This window comes from Chrysochloris asiatica, unplaced genomic scaffold, assembly GCF_000296735.1.
Source record: "Chrysochloris asiatica unplaced genomic scaffold, ChrAsi1.0 scaffold00024, whole genome shotgun sequence".
In the NCBI taxonomy this organism is placed as follows: domain Eukaryota; kingdom Metazoa; phylum Chordata; class Mammalia; order Afrosoricida; family Chrysochloridae; genus Chrysochloris; species Chrysochloris asiatica.
Genome location: NW_006408542.1, coordinates 20,244,108 through 20,266,626, shown reverse-complemented (window position 1 = coordinate 20,266,626; position 22,519 = coordinate 20,244,108). Strand labels below are relative to the sequence as shown.

General features: G+C 44.9%; 1 protein-coding gene across 2 annotated transcripts in view; it reads right to left on the bottom strand.

The window, feature by feature from the left end:
• The window catches only part of TTC7A (tetratricopeptide repeat domain 7A), a 149,831-nt gene that overhangs the window by 94,732 nt on the left and 32,580 nt on the right, over positions 1 to 22,519 (bottom strand). For both annotated transcript variants that reach the window (XM_006839425.1, XM_006839426.1), the window contains exons 4-5: positions 14,339 to 14,469; positions 10,179 to 10,291 (exon numbers count right to left, since the gene is read on the bottom strand). In XM_006839425.1, the coding sequence (XP_006839488.1) occupies positions 10,179 to 10,291; positions 14,339 to 14,469 (244 nt within the window). The remainder of the gene's footprint in view (positions 1 to 10,178; positions 10,292 to 14,338; positions 14,470 to 22,519) is intronic.

Here is a 22,519-nt window from a genome sequence, read left to right as displayed (position 1 = left end):
ATACATATACATACATACATACATACATATGGAGTCCTGGTGTGGTGCTGTTTGATAAGTATTGAACTGCTAACAGCAAGGTCAGTGGTTCAAATGCACCAGCTGCTCCCTGGAAATCCTATACAGGGGGTGGTCACCATGAGTCAGAACTGACTTGATGGCACTTAAGTCCGTGGGAGAAAGATGAGGCATTCTGCTCCCGTAAAGATGAACAGCCTTGGAAACCCTGTGCAGGGTCGCTATGAGTCGGAACCAACTCCACGGCACACAACAACTATATACATGTGTATATTGCTATTGTTAAGTGACGTTTAGTTAGTTCCGACCTACAGCGACCCTGTATAGGGTTTCCAAGGAGCGACTGGTGGGCTTGAAGTGCCAGTTGTGGGTTCAAACTGATTTTTCAGTCCAAAGCATTAACTCACAGTGCCACACCAGGACTCCATATGTAAACGAAGTTCACAAGAGCCCAAATATAATTTTGAATACATCCACCTGAATTTAGAGATCATCTCAAGACCAGATTTGATACGTTAGACACTAAAGACCAAAGACCAGAAGAGTTGTGGGACGACATCAAAAACATCATACAGAAAGAAAGCAAAAGGTTAAGACGGCAAGAAACAAGAAATAAGACCAAAATGAATGTCAGAAGAAACTCTGACACTTGCTCTCCAACAAAGCAATGCTAAAGCAAAGGGAAGAAATGAGGAGGTAAAAGAGTGGAATAATTTTTTTTTCAATAAAAATTTTATTTTTTTAATTTCAAAGGACAGCACCAGAAGACAAAGTATTCTAATGAAATGTGCAAAGACCAGGACTTAGAAAACTGAAAGGGAAAATCACAGTCAGCATTGCTCAACTAAAGAACTGAAGAAAAAACTCAAGCCTCAACTGACACACTGAAGGATTCTAGGGGAAATATTGAATGTTGCAGAAAGCATCAGAAGATGATGGAAGGAATACACAGAATCACTGTACTAAAAACAAAATGGTCAATGTTCAACCATTTCAAAAGGTAGCATATATAGATGATTAAGAGCCAATGAAACTGAATGAAGAAGTTCAAGGTGCACTGAAAGCAGTGACAAAGAACAAGTTTCCAGGAATTGATGGAATACCAACCGAAATCTCTCAACAAACTGACGCAGCACTGGAGACACTCACTCATCTATGCCAAGAAATTTGGAAGACAGCTACCTTACCAACTGATTGGAAGATACTCATATTTGTGCCCATTCCAAAGAGAGGTGATCTAATGGGAGAATGGAAATAATTGGATAATATCATTAATGTCACATGCAAGTAAAATTTTGCTCAAGATAATTCAAAACTGGCTGTCAGCAGTACATCAATCAGGAACTGCCAGAGGTTCAAGTTGGATTCAGACAAGTATGTGAAACAAGGCATATTATTGCTAAAGGCAGAGAATACCAGAAAAATGTTAACTTGTGCTTTACTGACTTTGCCAACGCTTTGACTGTGTGAATCATGACAAGCTATGAATAACACTGCAAAGAATGGGTGTTTCAGAACACATCACTGTGATCATGAGGAACCTCTACACAGACCAAGAGGCACTTGTTCGAACATAACATGAGAACACTGAACGCTTTAAAATTAGGAAAGGTGTGTGGCAGGGTTGTATTCTTTCACCATATTTATTCAATCTGCATGATGAGCAAGTAATTCGAGGAGCTGGATTATATACGAAGAAAAATATGGCAGTAGGATTGAAGGAAGACTCATAACAACTTGTGATATGCAGATGATACAATCCCGTTTGCTGAAAGCAAAGAGGACTTAAAATACTTACTGACGAAGATTAAAGATCACAGCCTTCAGCAAGGGTTACACTTTAATGTAAAGAAAACAAAAATCCTTACCACTGAACCAGGAAATAACATCATGAAAAATGGAGAACAGAATGAAGTTGTCAAAGACTTCATTTTGCTTGGATCCCTCATCAACACTCATGGAAGGAGCAGTCAAGAAATCAAACATTATTGCATTAGGCAAATCTGCTGCACAAGACCTCTTTAAAGTGTTCAAGAGCAAAGATGTCAGTTTGAGGACTAAAGTGCCCCTGACTCAACCAATGGTATTTTCAATAGCCTCATATGCATGTGAAAGTTGGACAATGAATAAGGAAGACCCTAAAAGAATTGATGCATTTGAGTTATGGTGTTGGAGAAAAGTATTAAAGTACCATGGACTGCCAAAAGAGCAAACAAATCTGTGTTGGGAGTATAGCCAGAATGATCATTAGAAGCCAGGATAGCCAGACTTTGTCTCTCATACTTCAGACATATTATCAGAAAGGACCAGTCCCTAGAGAAGGGTATCATGCTTGGTAAAGTGGAGGGTCAGTTTAAATGAGAAAGACCCCCAATGAGATGGACAGACACCGTGGCAGGAGCAATGGGCTCAAGCGTAACAACAACTGTGAGGATGGCGCAGGACTGGGCAGTGTTTAGTTCTGTTGTGCATAGGGTCCCTAGGAGCCAGAACTGACCTGGGCACCTAACAACAACAAGAACATTAGGTAAACAATGACATGCACTCTTTAGAACAATCAGCCATAGGAGATCAAAAGGGCAGCTGTGGCCAGGGATAAAACTCAGAAGGCAGGAAGGGACAAGAAAGGACAAATGGAAACGGTAAACATAGGAAGGAAGTGAAAAGAGTGTTGCCTTTGTGGGGACTGCAGTCAATGTCACACAATAAAATGCTGACTGCAAACCAAACTTAACTCAAACCACACACAAAAAAGTTAAAAATAAATTTTAAAATGTTAAAAGAATATTCCTAAAACTCAGTCTACCTGGTTCAATTCCCCGAGTCCAAGCTCACTTTGAGTCTTGAGCACAGAATGGAGAAAGAGGGTTCTGCCAGATCTGAGGAGGAAGAGGGGGAAAAACAACCCCAAAAGAGCCCCTTGCTCTTGTTCTTGGATGAGGTCCAGGGATTTGGTCAGAGCTGCGGTAGCAATACAAGGAAAATCAGCTTCCCTGGTGTAGCACTGTCCCCCAATTCCCACTACTTCCATACCCCTGGGGTTGCTTCATGCAAAGAAGAATCAAGTCCTTTCCCTGAGCCTCTCCTATAGCCAGGACCTCAGCTGCCAGGGCCCCCACAAATGTGTCTAAAAGGTGCCCCCTCCTGGTGGCTTAGCTTCAAAGGCTCCACTGGAATCCACGGCTGCCCTCTGGTGGCAGTGAGGGGAAGTGAGCCCGCCCAAGACTCCAAGGTCCCGCCTCTAATGAGAAGCCTCCCAGTTCCTGTGTGTCTTTCCAGGCCAGTGTATTCAGGTCAATTAGGAATTCTCCCATCAGCACAGAGCAAGGGGTAGGAGTCTCTGGGGGAAATAACTGCTGGATCAATAGGGCAAGGCCCCTGGAAAAAATGAATGAGTAACTGGGTACACAGAGTGAGTAACTGGGCAGCAACTTCAGATTGTGGGACAGAGTGACTGAGCCCAGAATCCAGACAGTCCAAGCCTCTCGAGCTTCAAAATGAGGGAAGCTGTCTGGGGAGAAGCAAATGTCACCTCTGTATACAACAGAGAACATCAATCTTGTTGAAATGATGTCAAATCCTCAACTGAGGGAAGAGGCAGGAACCTCAGTGGAGTGGACCACTGCTTAGAAGGGCTCCCCTGTCCCCTCTGGAGGCCCATTCCACCCAGGCATACATAAGCTTGGGCTCTCCGATTCTGTCCCTGAAAATGGTCCCCCACTCTTCCCGGCTCTTTAGATCCTATGTACTTTTTCTGAAGCCTTGGACAATCACTTAGCCCCTGGCTCCTCTCCACCTGGCCCTCAGGATGTAAAGTCCCCTCAGAGGCATTCAGGGTACCCTCATCCCTTTGATTATGACCTCCTTGGAGGGCAAGACCTGTTTTGCCCATAGCTTCAACCCAACGTGTAGGCACAGCACCTGGTACAGCGAGCGTGTGCACTCAGAAGCTCTCTGTGAGAGGAACTCAGTGGACAAAATACTCAGTGGACTTCCTTCCCATAGCCCATCTCCTCACCTGGCAATAAGCTCCCTGGCCCCAGGGAAGAGTTTCTACCCCTTTCTAGCATCACAATGCACAGTGCACAATGCTCAAAACAGGTGGAATTTAACTAGCAGAATACGACTAAGACTTTCCAGAATGGCCCTAGAGGAGATGACCCAAGATTATGTATCTGGATCCCAATCTGCTTCTCACACCTTCCTTATGTTTAGGAAGCCAAAGAGCTGGTTCTCAGGTGAGGCAATTTGGTCAATGTCTGGAGGTATATTTTGTGGTCACAACTGGGGTGGAGGTTGCTTCTGACAGTAAGCGGGTAGAGGCCACTTAAACATCCTACTAAGTACAAGTCAGTCAAACTTCACAGCAAAGAATTATCAATAGTGGGGAGACTGTGAAACCTGAGCTGAGGTGACTTTTTAAAACCTTCCTAACAACAAATGTGTAAGGAAAATATTGGTACTGATGGTTCACCTAAAAAAATAGAACCCTGACCTCCAGATAATAACATATAACTATAAAAGTTCATTCATGTAGACCTACTGTGGGCAGGAGGTATGCTTGGTTGGGGATGATATAATGATCCAGGTAGGGGGCTGGACAGACCCTGGCATGCTGGCTCTACATTTATCAGCCCCTGACTTTGAACAAGTTTCTTCACCTCTCCTCTCTACTCATTCCCTCTTCATAGAGTTACATACTAAGGCAGTAGCTGGATCCAGTAAGTGTACAATGAATACTAGCTGCTATAATAAGGCAAGGGGCAAATAAGTCCTTTAAAGTCCAGCCAGGCACCCAGGGATGTGACCTCTGCTTAAACATCTCTGCCACATTCTGGGGCCACCTCTGGGCTGGATGTGCTCACCAGACAGTCAGAGGGGCTGAGTAATTGCCACATGTCCTGGGCTCTGCTGCTCACGCATCTGAGGCTTTGATACGTTTAGTTTGTTTATTCTGAAAGAAATGATGATTCAATTTCCAAACTCCTTTATTTGAGGGGGTTAGAGAGGAAGAGCCAGGATCCTGGCTTTAAGGACTGAAGTCTGTGCTTCAGGAAGGGAGGGGAACAGAGTCACAGGAACGGAAAAGTAACCAAAATTACTCAGGCTTTCTTGGAGGGGTGAATGCTGGCTAACACTGCCATGACCATACACACACATCACATGTACACACCACACACATATCACACACACACACCCAATATATACCCCCCAACACACACACCCCTCAGTCTGTCTGTACACAATCTGGCTGTACAGAACAACATGGAGAGAGGAACAAACAGGCCCACTCTGGGAGGTGTGGTCACCTTCAGGAAGAGTCACAGCGGAATCATTATCATTCTTGGACAATGGTGACTCAGGGTCTCTGAGGGGCAGAGAGAGCCCTGAGTCACCGTATTTACGATTACCCCACAGATTCCCAACTATTACATACAAAGGCATTAGCTGAACTCAGTAAGTGTACAACGAATAATGAATGTGACGCTGCTGTCCTCCTACACTCCCACTGGCTACCTCTTCTCCACACCCCCAAAATTGGAAATGGCATGGGTTTTGAGGCCACTCAGACCCGAAGCTAGAACTCCAGTGACTGAACTTGCGCAAGTTGTTGAACCCCTGGAGCCTTAGTCTCTGACTAGTGCAGTCAGGGTCATGAAGCTTTCTTCACCGAATCTGGGTCCACTGGGCATGGGGCCAGCCTGGCACAGAGCAGGAACTTGGTATCTGCTGGCCACACCCTTCTGGCATCTTTGATGCTTTCTTTAACCTCATTTTCACTGGCAGAAAAGGTGGGTATGGGGAAGGGGAGCAGGTAAACCAAGGGGTGGGGGCCCTCAGAAAAGAGTGAGCTAACAGCAATACCTCTGGAGCCTGAGTTCTGGACTCAAGGTGGTGTTTTTTCCTTCCCTCTGATTTGATCCTAGGGTGTAGGACAGACAGAAGCACCGACAAAAGTGAGGAAGCAGAGGCACGGAGAGTTAAGGAGAACTTGTAGCTGGGGCCAGAGTGATCTCCAGTCCCCAGGCTCCCTGACCTCCCCACCATTGACTTCCTCACAGATGGATAGGGCAGCCCCCCAATTTTTCAAACCAGAAACGAGGGCACGGCACTGCTAAGAGTTATCATTCTCAGAAGAGCAAACACCAGGCTGCAAGTATATGAGCTTAGGATTCCTAGAATCCCAGAGTTCCTGGGTCATACAGCCTGTTATGTGCTCAGCACAAGGCTCTTACATTCTCCAGGCATCAGCTTTCCATCTGTGACATGTACACACCACAATTCAGAGAGTTGTTGGGAAAGTGAACCACACCATGCAAGCAAAGTACTTCACACAATGTTGTTGCCATTGTCAAGTGTAATCGAGTCAGTTCTGACCCATAGTATAGGGTTTCCTGGGAGCAGCTGGTGAACTTGAACCACTGATCTTGCAGTTAAAACTAACTTTGTAGTCCAGCACATTAACCCACAGCACCACACCAGGACAGCAGGACTTCACATAGTACCGGACACAAATTTAACACTTACTACGGATTGCTAAAGGAGTTCTGGTAGTGCAGTGGTTACGAATCAGGCTGCGAACTGCAAGGGCAGCATTTTGAAACTACCAGCTGTTCCGTGGGAGAAAGATGAGGCTTTCAGCTCCCTACAACCTCGGAAACCCTGTACAGGGTCCCTATGAGTCGGAACCAACTCCATGGCACATAACAACAACAACAACAGGTTGCTATGGAGTCCTGATGTGGTGTTGTGGGTTAATGCACTAGACTTCAAAGTCAGTTTGAACCGCAAAGTTGGTGGTTCAAGCTCACCAGTCACTCCTTGGAAATCCTCTACAGGGTCGCTATGGGTCGGAATTGACTCAACAGTACTTAACAACACAAAAACAACGACAGCTATGGAGTCCTGGTGTGGAGCTGCATGTTAATGAGCTAGACTGCAAGGTCAATTTGAATGTCAAAGTCAGCAGTTAAACTCACCAGTCACTCCTTGGAAACTGTATAGAGGGTTGCTATGGGTTGGAACCAACTTGACAGCACTTAACAACAACATGGGTCCCTATGAGTCAGAATCGATTTGATGACACTTGAAAACAACAAGGTACATAGCATGTATAGTTAAAATGTCTATCTATTAAATGAATGACCAACACTGAGAATTGAAATTAGAATGGTTCCTTCTCCCAAAATCTCCTCTTTGTCTTCCATATTCAAGGAGAACATCTCTGCCCATAGGGTCTGGGGGGCTTAGGGCAGGAGTGGGGGTGGGAAGGCACCCCTTAAACTTTGTAAAGCAGAGGTTAGCAAACTTCTTCTGTAGAAGGCCAGATAGTGAATATTTTCGGCTCTGTGGGCCATACATTCTGTCATAACTACTCAATTCTGTCCTTGAAGTAACTACCAGTGAATGGGTGTTGGTTTCATTAAAACTTTATTCACAAAAACAGGCCTTGGGCCATAGTATACTGAGTCCTGTTGCAGAAGTTCAACTTCCTCAGGTTCACCCCAGACTTTTTAAAGGGCTAAGAGTCCTTCCAAAAATCTCTACAGGCGGGGAGCTAGCTGGTGGCAGCCACCACCCCACCCCATGCCCCCCTGACTTGTCTCTGAGAGCTCCCAGTTGGCAGACTGAGGGTTCTCCATGGGCAGGAAGCTCCTGGCTCCAGCTCCTCGCACTTGATCAGCAAAACCACAGTCATTTCCAGCTAGAGAAGGCAGCTGGGCAGGCATTGCCCGAGCAGGAAAAACAGGAACCATTTCTCCGGGCCACCACCTCTCAGAAACCCAAGCTCCACAACCCAAAAAAGAACAAAAAAAAAAGCATATGGTGGGGCAAGGGTGGAGGCAACTGGGCTCCCCTGGGGCCCAACTGCCACAGTCACTGGAGGGGGGGCCGGGGCGGGGGTAAGGTGGTTGAGGAGGTCCAGGGCTCCAGCTACAAAGGCTATGGACCTTTGATCCTCATGCATCCAACAGGGACCCTATCATCTCCCTGACCTGACACTTCAGAAATTTACCAAAGAAAATAAAAACTAAAGGTGAAAAGTTCATGCTTGGGTCGGCAGCCTATCCCCACCCCCCAAAAATAATGGCTGATGTTTTTCTAAGCAGCTGTGATGTCTCAGGCTTTCTGTTATTTTCTTTTTTTTATCTCTTTATGTGTTCAAATTTTTTTCACTAAAAACATGTCATGTTTATGTAAAACAGAGCTGGGGGTATGGATCAAGACTGTATTTCTTATTAATTATTTTAGTTATTGCTAGTCATAATTTATTAAAAAGATATACAGTGCTGAAAACATAAAAATACTATTAACTGTACTCCTAAGTACATTTAGAATGTACTTAGTTTAGAATGACTGAGTGATCACATTTCATACAGGTGAGACTTCAGTTAGATAATGCACTGGGTTGTATGGGCATGGGAAAACAGGTTCTATCACATGTGCTGGCTGAGCAGAGACTGGAACTGCCCGCCAAGTCCAATTCATCAGTGTCCAACTAAATTACCAGCTTTCCAACCCAGAAATGTCCAGTCTAGGAACTCATCCTATAGAGTCATATATGGGCAATGCATATTATGGGGCTTTGGGGCATGTTGAAGAAAGTGAAAGTTTGCAAGTGACTTGAATGTCCCATCAACAGGAAGTTAGCTTAACAAATCCATACCATGGACTCCCACAGACACGTGGAAGCAAAAGAAGTTCCTAAGTCCTGATCTGGAACACTCTCCAAGATAGTTACATTAAATGAAAAGGAGAAAAGTAAAATAATATATGTATTTGGTTGTTGAGCAATATATGCTGAGGGTGGTCGCTAGGGAGATTCTGGAAGCAGCACTTATATAGGAACCAGGAGGATGGGGGATAGAGAAGGAAAAGAGATCTCTGTCTATTCTGTACATTTTTAAAAATTTGGTACCATGTGCAAAATCACCTATCTTTTAAAGTTAAATTAAGAGAGTAAGTGAATTCTTCATTGGCTAGACTGTAGACAAGTGTTAAGTTGGACGATGAGGAAGGCAGTTTGAAAAAAAAGAAAGAGAGAAAGTGAAATTTAACAAATAAACCATACCAGAATGAAATATGGCTTCAGAGAACCAGAGCCAGTCACTAAACGAAAGCTTTGTGATCCTGACCCTCACGTGTCTGGTGCAGGTGAGGAGAGGGGAAGTGTGTGAGGTGCCTCCTACAATGACAAGGTGTACTCAGAACAAGACACTTCCCTCTGCTTGCCTGTGGTATGGCCACAGTCTGAGGACTGTAATGACGCAGAGAAGGGAGAGTTAATGGGACACAAAATCTCTGTGGCAGAGGCCTAGAGGAGACCCTCTCCACTGGTGGAGGCTGGGAAGCAGGAGGACTGGCCATCTACAGAGCCGCATCAAGCTAGGGTGGTCGCCTGCAATGCCTCCTCCCTCAACACCACCACCCAACACACATCATCGAGCAACCACTTCCTGCCTGCCACCCAACTGGAACATTCATGCTGAGTTGTTCACAGAAAAAGGGAACCCTCTTTACCCAGTGAACAAATGACTGAGGTAGTTATCTTGGGTCTGAGGTAGGAGAGTATTCCCAGGAACCCCAATGTGATCACATGGGGTACCACCTCATCAGCAGGAACAATCATTCCTCAAAATGAAACCAGCCTTTATCTTCACTATACTTCCCTCAACATCTCACCATTCCTTGGAAGCTGGAATGAACAGGAATCAGCCTTCTTACTGGATCTTTGGGCAAATGAAGACCCAGAGAAGCAAAATGCCTTGACGAGCACCTCAGACACCAAAGATCAGATGATTATCCCACTCACTGCCCAGTTTTCAGCCCTTTGCTCTTTCAACACCATTTTCCAGACTCCCAGAACTCTTCCTCTAAAGATAGCTACTCCTGTTTTTCTTCTCAGGAGTTCCCCCCCAAAGCACTTACAGACATTATTGCATCAGCAGCTTCCTGAAACGGGGCCTTTCTCATCAAAAGTGCCTCTACTCATTGTGGTCTGACAAGATGTGACATAAACCAGCCCCCGTGTGGTCCACTCAAGAGATCACAGGAACACGTGCACACATACAAACACCCCAAAAAGGAGGGAGGCCAGATTTAATATAAAGTCAAAAACACCCAGTCCAGAGAGAACGGTCCACATCCCAGCAACCTACCCCTTCTTCAGGTTGGTCACATAAGCACTCTGGAGGGCGGCTTCCAGGAAGTAGGTGAGCTCATAGTCAACCGGGTGAGGGCCTTTCAGATGCCTTGATGTGTTATTGGTGATCTGGGGACATAGAGAGAACCACTGACTCAGAGTTCTGAGGTGAGGTGAGGAGGGGAGGCTGGCCAAGCCATTGCCACCCAGTCACCTCAGGGTACATTGCAGATACTGACAGAATTCAACCTAACTTGTTTTTGTTTATAACGCATATAAAGCACCCTCTTTCCGCCCCAAAGTTGGATGTCCTCAAGCCCCACATAGAACAGTGTTTAACAATCACAGGACTCGCTTGTAAACTCACAAATCCTTTTAGTCCTTACCAAAACAAAACAAAAAACAGCCATCATCAAGTCACAGTAGAATAGTATTTCATAGGTTTTCAAGGCCGTGACCTTTAAAATACTGATAACCAGGTCTTTCTTCTGAGGTGCCTCTAGGTGGGTCTGTATCCCCAACTCTTTGATTAGTGGTTGGGCGCTCAAACATTTGTGTCACTCAGGGACTCCTATTTAATCTTTCAAGCAATACTGTCAAGTAGAAGCTGTCATCATTGCCATTTCACAGATGAGGCCACCGAGGCACAGAGGCTGGGGTAGCTCAGGAGTCCATACTCTTCACCTCTACTGCATGCAGACTGTACCATTCTCTTCTGAACTCCACGGCACCTCTCCTGAGCTGTATAGAGATTTCTTCATACTCATCTCTGTCCTGTGTAAGCGAATCTCATCTGTGACTAGACTTTGCTCCCACAGGACAAGAATTTTGTCTCCTGATTTCTACTGTGCTCCATACCCCAACTCCCACCCCACCTAAAGAAAGAGAAAAGCAAACTAATACTGAATAGACATCACCCACCAAGTTCTGATTTAAAGACTCCTAAGGGGATCAGCACTGGACTGTGCAAACCACAAGGTCGGCAGTTCAAACCTACCAGCTGCTCCTTGGAAACACTATATAGGGTCGCTGAGTTGGAACCAACTCAATGGCACTTGACAAAACAAGTAAAACAAAGCCCTACAGGGATGGGTTTATCTGTAGTGTACAGATGAGGAAACCGAGGCTCAGTGTGCCTGAGGTCACAAAGCTAGTGTGGACATGAACTTTAAACTCAAGTCTGGTCAGCTATAGATTCCACGGTATTTCTACTACTTGTTCATTCAACAAATACTTGAGTCCTTCCATGAAGTCCTGGTGCGGCACTATAGGATAAGCATTGGACCAAAAGGTTGGTTTGAATTGCAAGGTTGGCAATTCAAACTCATCAGCCACTCCTCAGAAACATATACAGGGTCACTATGAGTTGGAACTGACTCAATGGCACTTAACAACAAATATGCCAGACAATGTACTGTTGCTGTCCATAAAACAGTTGAGTGTCACAACAACCCAAGGTGAGGCCCTGGCTCCAGGAAACGTGCAAGAGCAAAGGCAGTCTCTTAACTGAGTGGTCAATAAAGCCTCACCAGCTATGCCACCTCCATCTCATCTGAGAAAAAACATATCAGTGAGCTACACACCTTATCTTTCAGGAATCAAAGCCGATCTAAACAAAGGTTCTCAGTTCCGCAAAGGCTGAGGCTGGGAGGACCTGCAGCACTGCCAGGAACAAACACTTTTCTATGGCTTACCCTCCCTCACCCGAGATGACAGCTGTGGGGCCCACTGGTCTGTCCACTGCCACCAGACATCAATTTCAGGCCTGACACCATTACAGCCCATTATCCTAATCCCCTTTGGAAAGTTCAAAGCCCAGGCTCTGGGCAGAGTGGAAAGCTTTATCTTTTTTTATGAGTTTCCTCTAAGCCACCAGAAATTCAAACATGAAGAGCTCAAAACTCATGACTGTCTGGCAGTGAGCCAAGTCAGGCCTCCAGACGAGTCTCTCTCGGAAACAGGCACTGTGTCCTGCCTGCGCTGATTCCCTTAAGTCACTTTTCTCTTCCTTTGGTCCAATCGGGCAGAGGGCCTCTGGAGGACAGTGCCTCTTAGTAGGTGGGTACTTTTCCTCCCATAGCAGAGTCTGGAGACTATTTGGATTGTCACAACTGGGAGATGGGTAACATCCTCTAAAGCACGAGAACGGCCCCCGCAACAAAGTCTTATCCCAATATAGCCATACTGTTGAGGTTGACAAACCCAGTTGTTGCTGCTAAGTGCCATTGCTATCGTGTTGGTTCCGACTCATAGCAACCTTGTATAGGGTTTCCGAGGCTAAATCTTTGTGAGAACAGAAAGCCTCATCTTTGTCCTTTGGAGCAGATGGTAGGCTCAAGCCACTGACTTGGTAGTTTGCACTCCAGTGCTTATCCTACAAAGCCAATCTGCTGGGATAACTGTTGTGGTCAGAGGATGACTCCTCCAAAACCAGCTGCTCTCAAGTTGACTTTGATTCATGGCAGCCCTGTGTGTGTCAGAGTATAACAACACTCCATGGAGTTCTCAGTAGCTGGCGTTTTCTTGAAATAGATTGCCAAGCTTTTCTTCCTTTCTAGGCACCTCTGGATATACCTGAACTTTGAACCTCTCAGTTAGCAGCTAAGCGTGTTTATCATATGTACCCAGAATGCCCCTTAGGTCTCATCACAAAAACAGGTGCTGGACTGACATCTTGGCCTTTGCCAAATGAGTGAGCCCCAAGTCTCTCAGCTCATATGCCAGTCCTAATCAACTTGGGAGTCCTGGAAATGGTGCTGTAGGTAAGCACTGGACCACAAGGTCAGTTTGAACCACAAGGTTAGTGGTTCAAACTCATCAGCTGCTCCCAAGAAAACCTACACAGGATCGCTCTGAGTCAGAACCAACCCAATGGCATGTAACAACAACAACAGAGAGCCTGCCAGCAGAATGTCTCAGCACTAACCCAACATCACCCCAACAAGCAACCAAAGTCGCTCTCCCTGGACTCAAATCCCGCCAAACCCACTTATTAACTGCATACGCTCTGGTACTACTTTATTTAACCCCTTCCAAATGTCAGTTTCCTCATTTGTAAAGTGGGGATAACAACAGTCTTATTTCATACAGTGATGGTGGACGTTAAATTCTATAATGACTGCAAGTATCATGAATAGTGCCTGGCACAAAAGTAGGTATGCAATATTAGTACTACCTTTGCTGAATGTAGCTGCCTTTCCTACCCTCTATTAACGCCCCTTATTAATAAGCTCCTCAGAAGGGGAGAGCCAGGGGTAATCATTATGACCCCTAGAATGAAGATCCTACAAAGAATTAACACAGGTCCACCATGGAGGAGCTGGGAGATGAGGAGACCCCAAACCAAACCCAAACACACTGCCATCAAGTCAAATCCAACTTATAACAGCCCTATAGGGCAGGGCAGAACTGTCACATAGGGCTTCCAAGGCTGTAACTCCGTATGGGACCAGACAGCCTCATTTTTCTCTCTTGGAGCAGCTGATGGCTTTGAACCACCCACCTTAGGGCCTTAGGGTTAGCAGTCAAATTCTTAAACCACAGTGGGCTCCCCCTACCTCTCACCCCCCCATCCCCACCCCTCCCCACCCCGCCCCCAGGCTCCTTGAAAAGGTCCCAGAACTGCCAAAATATTACTCTTTGCCTGAAGGGCTTGAGGAATAGCCCCAAGACTCCACCTCCCCAATGGATCCAGCAGGAAATGTTTCCGGGCACAGAGAGCAGGGAAGTTTCTCTAAAAGCAAACACCAGCCTGCCTCCACCCCTGCGCCAAGGTGTCAGTAGTGAACGAATGATTTAATCTCTCGAAACCTCAGTTTTCCTCATCTTTTAATCAGGGATAAATATGAGTGTGCGACCTAAGTCATAAAGTTGCTGTGAGAAGTAAACAGGCTAATAGATCCAAGCGAGGCTGTCACATTTGGTCATGTAAGCTGAATCCGTCAAGGGGACTCTGGGTTCCTTACAGAGAGTAGGAGTGCATTTATTTATCTAATTTATTCTCTGGCAATAAAGCATCTTTTCCTAGCAAATTAGTATTTTCCCAGCCAATGAAGTAGAGTATCTTCAGGAAGGGGTGCCTTTTCCTAATGTGCACAAGGGTCTTCTAAGAGGAAAGCACTTTTGTAGGAACTCAACAAAGGGCAGCGATTACCATGGAGTTTAGTCCCAGCTCACCTTCTCCAATTCCTGAAGGAACACCTGAGCGATCCAGGAGGCCCTCTCGAAGCAGGTGATCACTTCCTCCTCCCTCTCAGACAGGCGGTGGCAGGAAGCGATGGAGTTGGGTAGGCGCTCCAGGGAGAGGCCTGCAGGAGAAAGAAAGCACCTCAGACCTGCCCTGCTCAGGAGCCTCTGATTCTAGGCCGGTCCCTAGACCGGTGGCTCAGGGTGGGCTCATCCAATGAGACATATGCTCAGGATCAGCCAGCAGGAGGCGCAAGGCTATGGAGGGGAAAGAGGAAGCTAAAGCAATGGAGGTATTAGTTGTGGCTGAGATCAAGCAACAGGCCAACAGAAGGCATTCAAGCCCCACATGGTGAATCTGACTGTTACCCAGATATCCACCTCTCCAACAACCTCCCAGGCTAATTCCTTCATGAAGCCACTCCAGATCTCTCCTTTCAGTCAGAATAAAAATATCCATGCTCAAGACACTCCACACTTTCTACACTGTTTGTTGTTGTTGGTTCTGACTCATAGCGACCCTGTATAGGGTTTCCAAGGAGCCTCCTCTAACAGGAGCTCTTCTTTCCTCTATTAGCTTTTGAGCTCCTACATCCCTAGTACACTTAGTACACACAGTTGTTGTTAAGTGCCATCAATTTGGTTCAGACTCAAAGCAACCCTGTATAGGGTTTCCAAGGAGCAACTGAAAAGTTTGAACCACTAACCTTGTGGTTCAAACTGACCTTGTAGTCCACTGTTTATCCCACAGCACATACCAAGATCCTTCACACACAGTAGGTGCTTAAATTATGCAGCTCTATATAGGAGCTCTAAGGAGCTCTGGTAGCGTAGTGGTTCCAAACCGGCTGTGAACCACAGGTCAGCAGTTTTGAAACTACCAGCTGTTCCATGGGAGAAAGATGAGGCTTTCCGGTCCCATTAGGATTTACAGCCTCAGAAACCCTGTACAGGGTCACTATGAGTCGGAACCGACTCCACGGCACATAACAACAACAACATATAGGAGCTCTGGTAGCATAGTGGTTATGAATCAGTCTTTTAACCTCAAGGTTAGCAGTTTGAAACTACCAGCTTTTCTGTGAGAGAAAGATGAGGCTTTCTGCTCCCATAAAGATTTACAGCGTTGGAAATGCTGTACAGGGTTGCTATGTGTTAGAACACACTCCACGGCACATAACCACCACCACCACCACCACCATATACGTACATCTCCTCTAGAACCAGTTTTCACCTTGCCTCAGTTATCTGTGTTCCAAACTTATCTGCACCCAGAGTAGACATGTGCTATTGTACGTCACTGTTATAGAATGAATTGTGTTCCCCCAAAATGTGTGTTGTAAATCATAACCCCTATACCTGGTTAAGATAAGAGCCTTCCTGACACAGCTGCTCTAAGAGAGAAAGCTGTGGAAGTCTGCTCCTATAAAGATGACAGCCTCGGAAATACTGCAGGACAATTCTACTCTGTCCTAGAGGGTCATTAGGCATCAGAATCAACACAAGGCCAATGGGTTTGGTTTTTTATTTTAAACATCCACAGGCTTTCCCTTTCAGTGTGCAATGTGCATATGGCCAATCACATCTGAGATACAAAAGCAGATTAGGCACAGATGTAGGAAGACAGATTCCACATGGAGACTGCCAAGGAATCAAGGAAGAGAAGCTGAAAGAAGGACGTTCCCCGCAGCAGACAGAGAAAGCCTTCCCCTAGAGCTGGTTGGCACCCTGAATTCGGACTTCTAGCCTCTTACACAAAAAACAGTTCTGATTGTGAAAGAAAACCTATGGCAGTATTTCTGTTTTAACAGCACCATATAACTAAGATGGAATTTGGTACTAGGAGTAGGGTGCTGCCCTAACAAATGGATGAAATGTGGAAGTGGTTTTGGAATCAAGTAATGGGTAGAGATGGGAGAAAAGTTGATATGCTTCTTCTTAAGGCCCTGCTTTGCTTTCAAGAGACTGCTGGTAGAATTACGGGCATTTGGCGCAATTCTGATGAGTAATCAGAAAGAATTGAGAGCTGGGATGAGATTTTATTGTCTTGAGCAGAATGCTGTTGGGAATGTGAACATTAAATGTGCTTCTGGTGAGATTTCAAAGGAAAAGATGAATATGTGATTGGACACTAGGGAGAATGTGATGCTCTTTTCTTTCTTTACTTTTTATTGTGAAGGTAAACAGGCAAGATCATCAGCTTCACTTTCAACCAATCATATTTTGTTACATCTCAATGGTTACATTCCTCTCTCTGTAACAACAGTTATCCTGCATCCACCCGGTATTTTCTCTTTTACATCTTATTTTTCACAAATGAACAAAGCAAAAATATTTGATTTGTACACAAACAAAAAATACATATTCATTTAAATGTCCAAAGTGCACATTTTGCAAGGCAGCTTCCTGCCAACAGACACACAGTCTTTTTCAGTCCGTGGACCTAGAGACCACAGTTGCTCTCTCTCTCTCTATGCCAAGGGTGAGGCTTTTTAGGCCTTGTCAAAAAACTTATCTGAGTCATGGTTAAACATTTAGAAGGTAGAACTTGGAGATTGCTTCTTGGAGTAAAAGAAGTAAAGAAATAGACTTAAAAATGAGCTATGCAAAATGAAGCCATAACTTAAAAATTTGGAAAACTCCCACCTAAAAAATGTGTCCTAAAAAAACTTTGACTAAAAGGTGTGGCTACTCAGTCTTTTGTTCAAGAGATTAAGCCAGAGACTGATGGAGCTATTAAACTAGCAGAAGAGGCCAAATATCTAGAGACCAATGTTTATTAGCAGTTACCAGAAGCAAGAGGGAGGTGAAAAAGGGTCTATTACTTATGGAGTACTGAATTTCGGTTTATAGTCATTTAAAAAACAAAAAAAACCCCCCCCCCAAAAAAACACTGATTGAGCCAATTAGTGGAATAATTATTATACAGCCAACAATTGTAACTGCTGTCAATAACTAGCACATCTGTGAAAAGTTGAATTGGCAAAAGCCACGTGAAATACATTTATAACAAGGGCAAAAGAAGGAATGAGGAGCTACCAAGGTTACCCTTATGTACAACCACCTCATGGGATTTGGTTCTTTGCTTTGGAGGTTTAGGGCATGGTTTCATGGTACAGTCCAGTTAACTGACCTAATAACAGTGTTTCAAAGTTCTCTTCTACCTCTTAGTTGGTTGGTAGAACCTAGAGCTTGTGAGTCACATCCAAGGCACAACAATTGGTTTCTATTCACCTGGAACAACAAAGGAAGGAGAGTCGAATAGAGGAAGAAAATATGGAAGGAGCGGTTAAATGCCTCCATAAACAACTGTCTCCCTTGCTGTGAGGTCAGCAGAACTGGATGGTGCCCGGCTGCCATTACTGAGCAGATTCAGTAGAATAATCCTGATCAAAAGGGAAGAAGAATACAAACAGAACAAAATCTCACATTCTCACAGACCGTAAACTTTCTGAACCATGGAGGTTGAAGGAACACCTGAAATTACTGCCAAAGATAACCTTTAAACCTTAAACCAAAAATATTCCCTTAAAGTCATCTTAAAACAATAACTTGAGCTGTCTATGAGATCAAACTGACAACTGCAACTCAAATGAAGAGACCATAATCTTAGGTGCCAGTGAGTTAGGTTAGAGGGAGGAACAACTCAGAGGATACGATAGTTGCACAACTTGAAGAATGTCATCAATATCACTATCATGGAGTGTTACATGCAGAAACTGTTGAACTGGTATTCGTTTTTCTGTAAGTATTCTTAACAACAAAATAAATATCTTTTTAATGACATCTATAAGACTAATGCATCAGACTGCAAAGTCATTTGAGCTGCAAGGTCGGTGGTTCAAGCTCACCAGCTGCTCCTTGGAAACCCTATACAGGGTCGCTATGGTTTGGAATGGACTTGACGGCACTTAACAACTTAACAACATAAGAGTAAAGTTCAGATATGATAGAGGGGGCCAGATTCCTAAAGACATTGTTTCAATACCTAGAGTCAACTTTGCCTGAAGCGCTATCCCCTGAAATATCCTAGTATATGAACCAATAAATCTTGCTCCCATTTTTTACTGATTTTAGTCAGTTTGAAATGTGTTTCTGTTACTTGCAACTGACATACACCTGACTAGAGAACGCTGCCATTCTGTGCTAATGGTCCTCAATGGACAAAATCCATGTCTATTTCATCTGTGTCCCACACAGTGCTTTATGAATTGTGGTGTTGGCATTGAACATTCAATGTACTAAGGCCAGAAGAATGAACAAATCAATCTTAGAAGAACTATAACCAGAATGTTCCTTTGAAGTGAGGATGGTGACACTTCAGCTGACTTCGTACACATAACGTCATTAGAAAAGGACATCCTACTTGGTAACGTAAAGGGGTTAAGGAAAGTAAGATGGCCAGACACAACAACCTCAACAGTGGACTCAAACATAGCAATGACAATGCAGATGGTACAGGTCGGGGCATGGTTCCATTCTGCAGAGCCAACACGATGGCAACTAACAAGGGATGTGTAAGATAGAATCCTCAACTATTCTTGCCCTATAATCCAAACATCCAACTAACAACCAAGTCCAGAGCATTTCAAATCTCCCCTCCATCTCCTCTTCCTATCCTATCTCAGGCTTCATCTCTTGCCAAGATGACCACCTGGTGTCCTAACTAGCCTTCTTACCACCTCCCTCCACGCTAATCCATCCTGCACTCTGGTACCAGAGCGATCCTTTTAAAGCATCACTGAGTAAAACCCTCCAGTGGGCCCCACTCCTACAGGCTAAGGTCCAAACTTCTAGCTCCATACCAGGCCTGCGACACCCAGTCTCTACCACCTCTCACCACACCATATGTCACATCCACACCCAAGCTGCTATTCCAAACTGCTGGGTTGGGAAGTACCTCCCTGACTTTGTTCAAATTGTCCCTGCTGCCTGGAGTGCACCCAGCCACGTCCACCCAAGATTACTGCTCACCTCCTAAGACACTGCTTGAGCGTGGGCCACCTGCTCCACAATACCAGGTATAACTGCTTCTTCCCACTTGGGACTCTTGGTGTATCCTGTGCATACCCCATATTTATTCATCTACATACCTAGTTCCCTAACCAGACAGTAGACTCTTGAAAGCCATCAGTCTGATCTGAGTCCCTCTTTCTACCACCTGGCACACAGTAGGCACTCAATCACTAACTGGCTGGATAAAAACACCGCAAGTCTGATCACGTCTGTTAAAGTACAAAGTGCTCTGCAAATACAAGGTAAGGAATTCTTATTGTTTTTCTTGGCTAGTTTTCAACTCAGATGGCTTTAGTGACCTTGCCTCTGCCAGGCAGAGTGTGACCACATCCAAAGCCTGGGGTGCCTTGAGCTGGGGGAGGTGGACACAGAATATGGCTTGCTCAATATGAAGACTCGGTTACCCGGCTCACCAAGTGTCAACTTGCCTCCTGCCAAATCAGTCATGAGCAGGAGGGCAAGGTTCCTCACCCCAGAGGACAAGCAGGGGGAGGAGGAACCAAAGCGGAAGCAGCACAGATGCAGAGAGAAGGACGGAGAAGGCAGGTCCTACAGGAAGTGGAGACAAACACACTGGTGCAGAAGGCAGGAAGATGCAGTCAACTCCAAAAGACAAAATGGGCTTGTTTTAACATGGTCGCCCTGTGGCCCGCCCCCAGGACAGACGTGCTGCCTGCTAGGTTCCCTCCTTCCCCACCTCTGAGCCCAGAGCTGGGATGCACAACGTCAGGGGCCTGGAAGTCCTAAATTATTTGTGGGGCTGGCTACTGCAAAGTGGTGAATTCAGTGCCTGAATTCAGTGTCTATGGGGCCTCCACTTAACTGTGCCCCATTCATTAAATACCTCTCCATTGTGATTGTTGTTGCTAAGTTCCCTCAAGTCAGATCCAGCTCAAAGAGACTCTGCATAGGGTTTCCGAGGAGTGACAGTGGGTTTGAACCACCAACCTTGTACTTACCAGTCTAGTGTTTATCCTACTGTGCCACAGCACAACTCACCACCATAGTTTCCAAGAATTTTAAATCCCACCCTCCTTAAAAGGTCAAAGTAAAACCACCTCCAGCTGAAGCCTTCCAGGTGAATCAAGATAATTAAGCCTCCCTACTTCTAAGCCAGCACAACATTTTGGCTGCATATCCTATGGTTTATTACATTTCCTACACTGTAATCATCTTCTTTGCCATTTCTCACTAGTCTTTGCACCCATGTGACAGCTTGGGGGGGCTAGTGTGTAGTAAGCAAGTAATCAAATGGGCAAAACTCGTTTATCCTGAGTAAAGAACTCCCAGCAGGGCTTTACCCTTTCCATTTAAAAAGTGGTGCATGGAAGATTCATAAACCACCTGTGGTATATTTATACAATGAGATACTTAGAAATAAGATAATTAAATCAATAAATAAAGCGTGATATGGACAACATAGATAAATCTCTCAAATTGCATGGTGTAAAAGATGTCAGATATCCAAAAGCACATACGATATGATTTCATTTATATGATGTTTAAAGAAATGTACAATGAAGCAACAGATTTCAGAGAATTAAATGATCAAAACCTAAGGAATATTTTCATTGAGGTAGTCCTTCTATAAAATAATTTCCAACATACATAAGACTAGAAGGTTCCTGGATTAGCATGGCTTTTCCTAAGCAGGATCACAGTCACCTGGGTTTACCCATAAAAGGACCTTTTAACCTTGTATTTGCTCTCGAATTGACAAAAAAGGTCCAGGTTCCTTTCCACAGAAGTCTGATCTGAAATCTACCCGGGGACTCTGACCCCTGAGTTTCTTCACCCTCTGTTCAGTGAGCATTTCTGCACTGTGGCCAAATCATAACGCGGGATTCCAAGATGGAGCCCAGGCTGCTGGCAGTGCTGGGCATGCCTCATGCTTCCCACTGGGAGAAAGAGCCTTAAGAGAGGCTTACTCTTTCTTCCCCTTTCCTAAACTTTATTTTGTTGTTACTGTTGATCATATACACAGCAAAACAGACACCAATTCAATAGTTTCTTCATGTACAATTTTAGTGACATCGGTGACTATCTAGGAGTTGTGGCAACCCTGCTCACCCTTCCTTTTTGAATTGTTCCTCCCTCAAGAACTCTGCTTTTTTTTTTTTTTTTTATTAACTGTGAACTTTGTTTGGAAACAAGCTGAACCTGGCACAGCCTGGGGCCGAATGGCAGCCTGGTCCTGCCTTCTACACTCTGAGATGACTCACCCAGTCCCATGAGCCCCGCCCTGATAGCCTTGGGCTCTGGATCCAGAGGTGAAGAGTTTGAAGCTTCCCCTGTGACTTTCTGTGCAGACAAGATGACCACTTTATCCCACTGACTCATCAGTTCAAGGGGCTGGAGTACCCATCTGGCCTGCAGAGGGCTGCGCCCAGAGTTGGGTACCCCACTTCCAGAGCAGGGGAGGAAAAAAATGCAAGTCACTGTTTCAGCTTTCAGGCAGAAGAATACTCCCAAATCACATTCAAATAGAGGCAGACTGGTGCCATGTTTCAAAAAGTCTCCAAAACATGCATACCCTTTGTGTCAGTAATTTCACTTTTGAGAATATAAAAATTCTCAAAGGGTAAAACCATACAAACAAAAAAAAAAGTACTGTGTACAAAAATTTAGCTTCAAGGATATTTACTGCAACATTGCATAAAATGGCAAAAAGAAAAAAAAATGAAGATTTTTATCTATAGGTCCAATAACGGAGGGCAGGTTCACTTATATATGATCGATACTTACCATGAAATGTTGTGACGGTATTTGAAGAAGTGAAGTATTGGAAAATCGTTCATAAGATATTAACTTTAACAAGCAATGTCTGGAAGGAGTTCCGTCAGAAACAACACAGAATACAGGACCAAGCAGGCTCAGGGGAGGGTCCCAGAACTCTGAACCACATATAAAGGAATATTTATAAGGTTGGAAGGCTTAAAGCTGGAAGAATTTGTAGCAGAAGGAAGAAATCCATTGCTGGCTAATTCAAGACGCTCAGCTGCTCCAGGAGACGCCATCTTGGGTGTGACCAAGCGGGGGAAGGATCAGAGCAGCCATGGACGCCTGGCAGAACCACGAAGATAAAGGTGTGGACATTCTTTTCTTTTGGTATCTGTTCATTGGTCCCTTGCTGTCTGCGCACCTCCATTCTGGTGA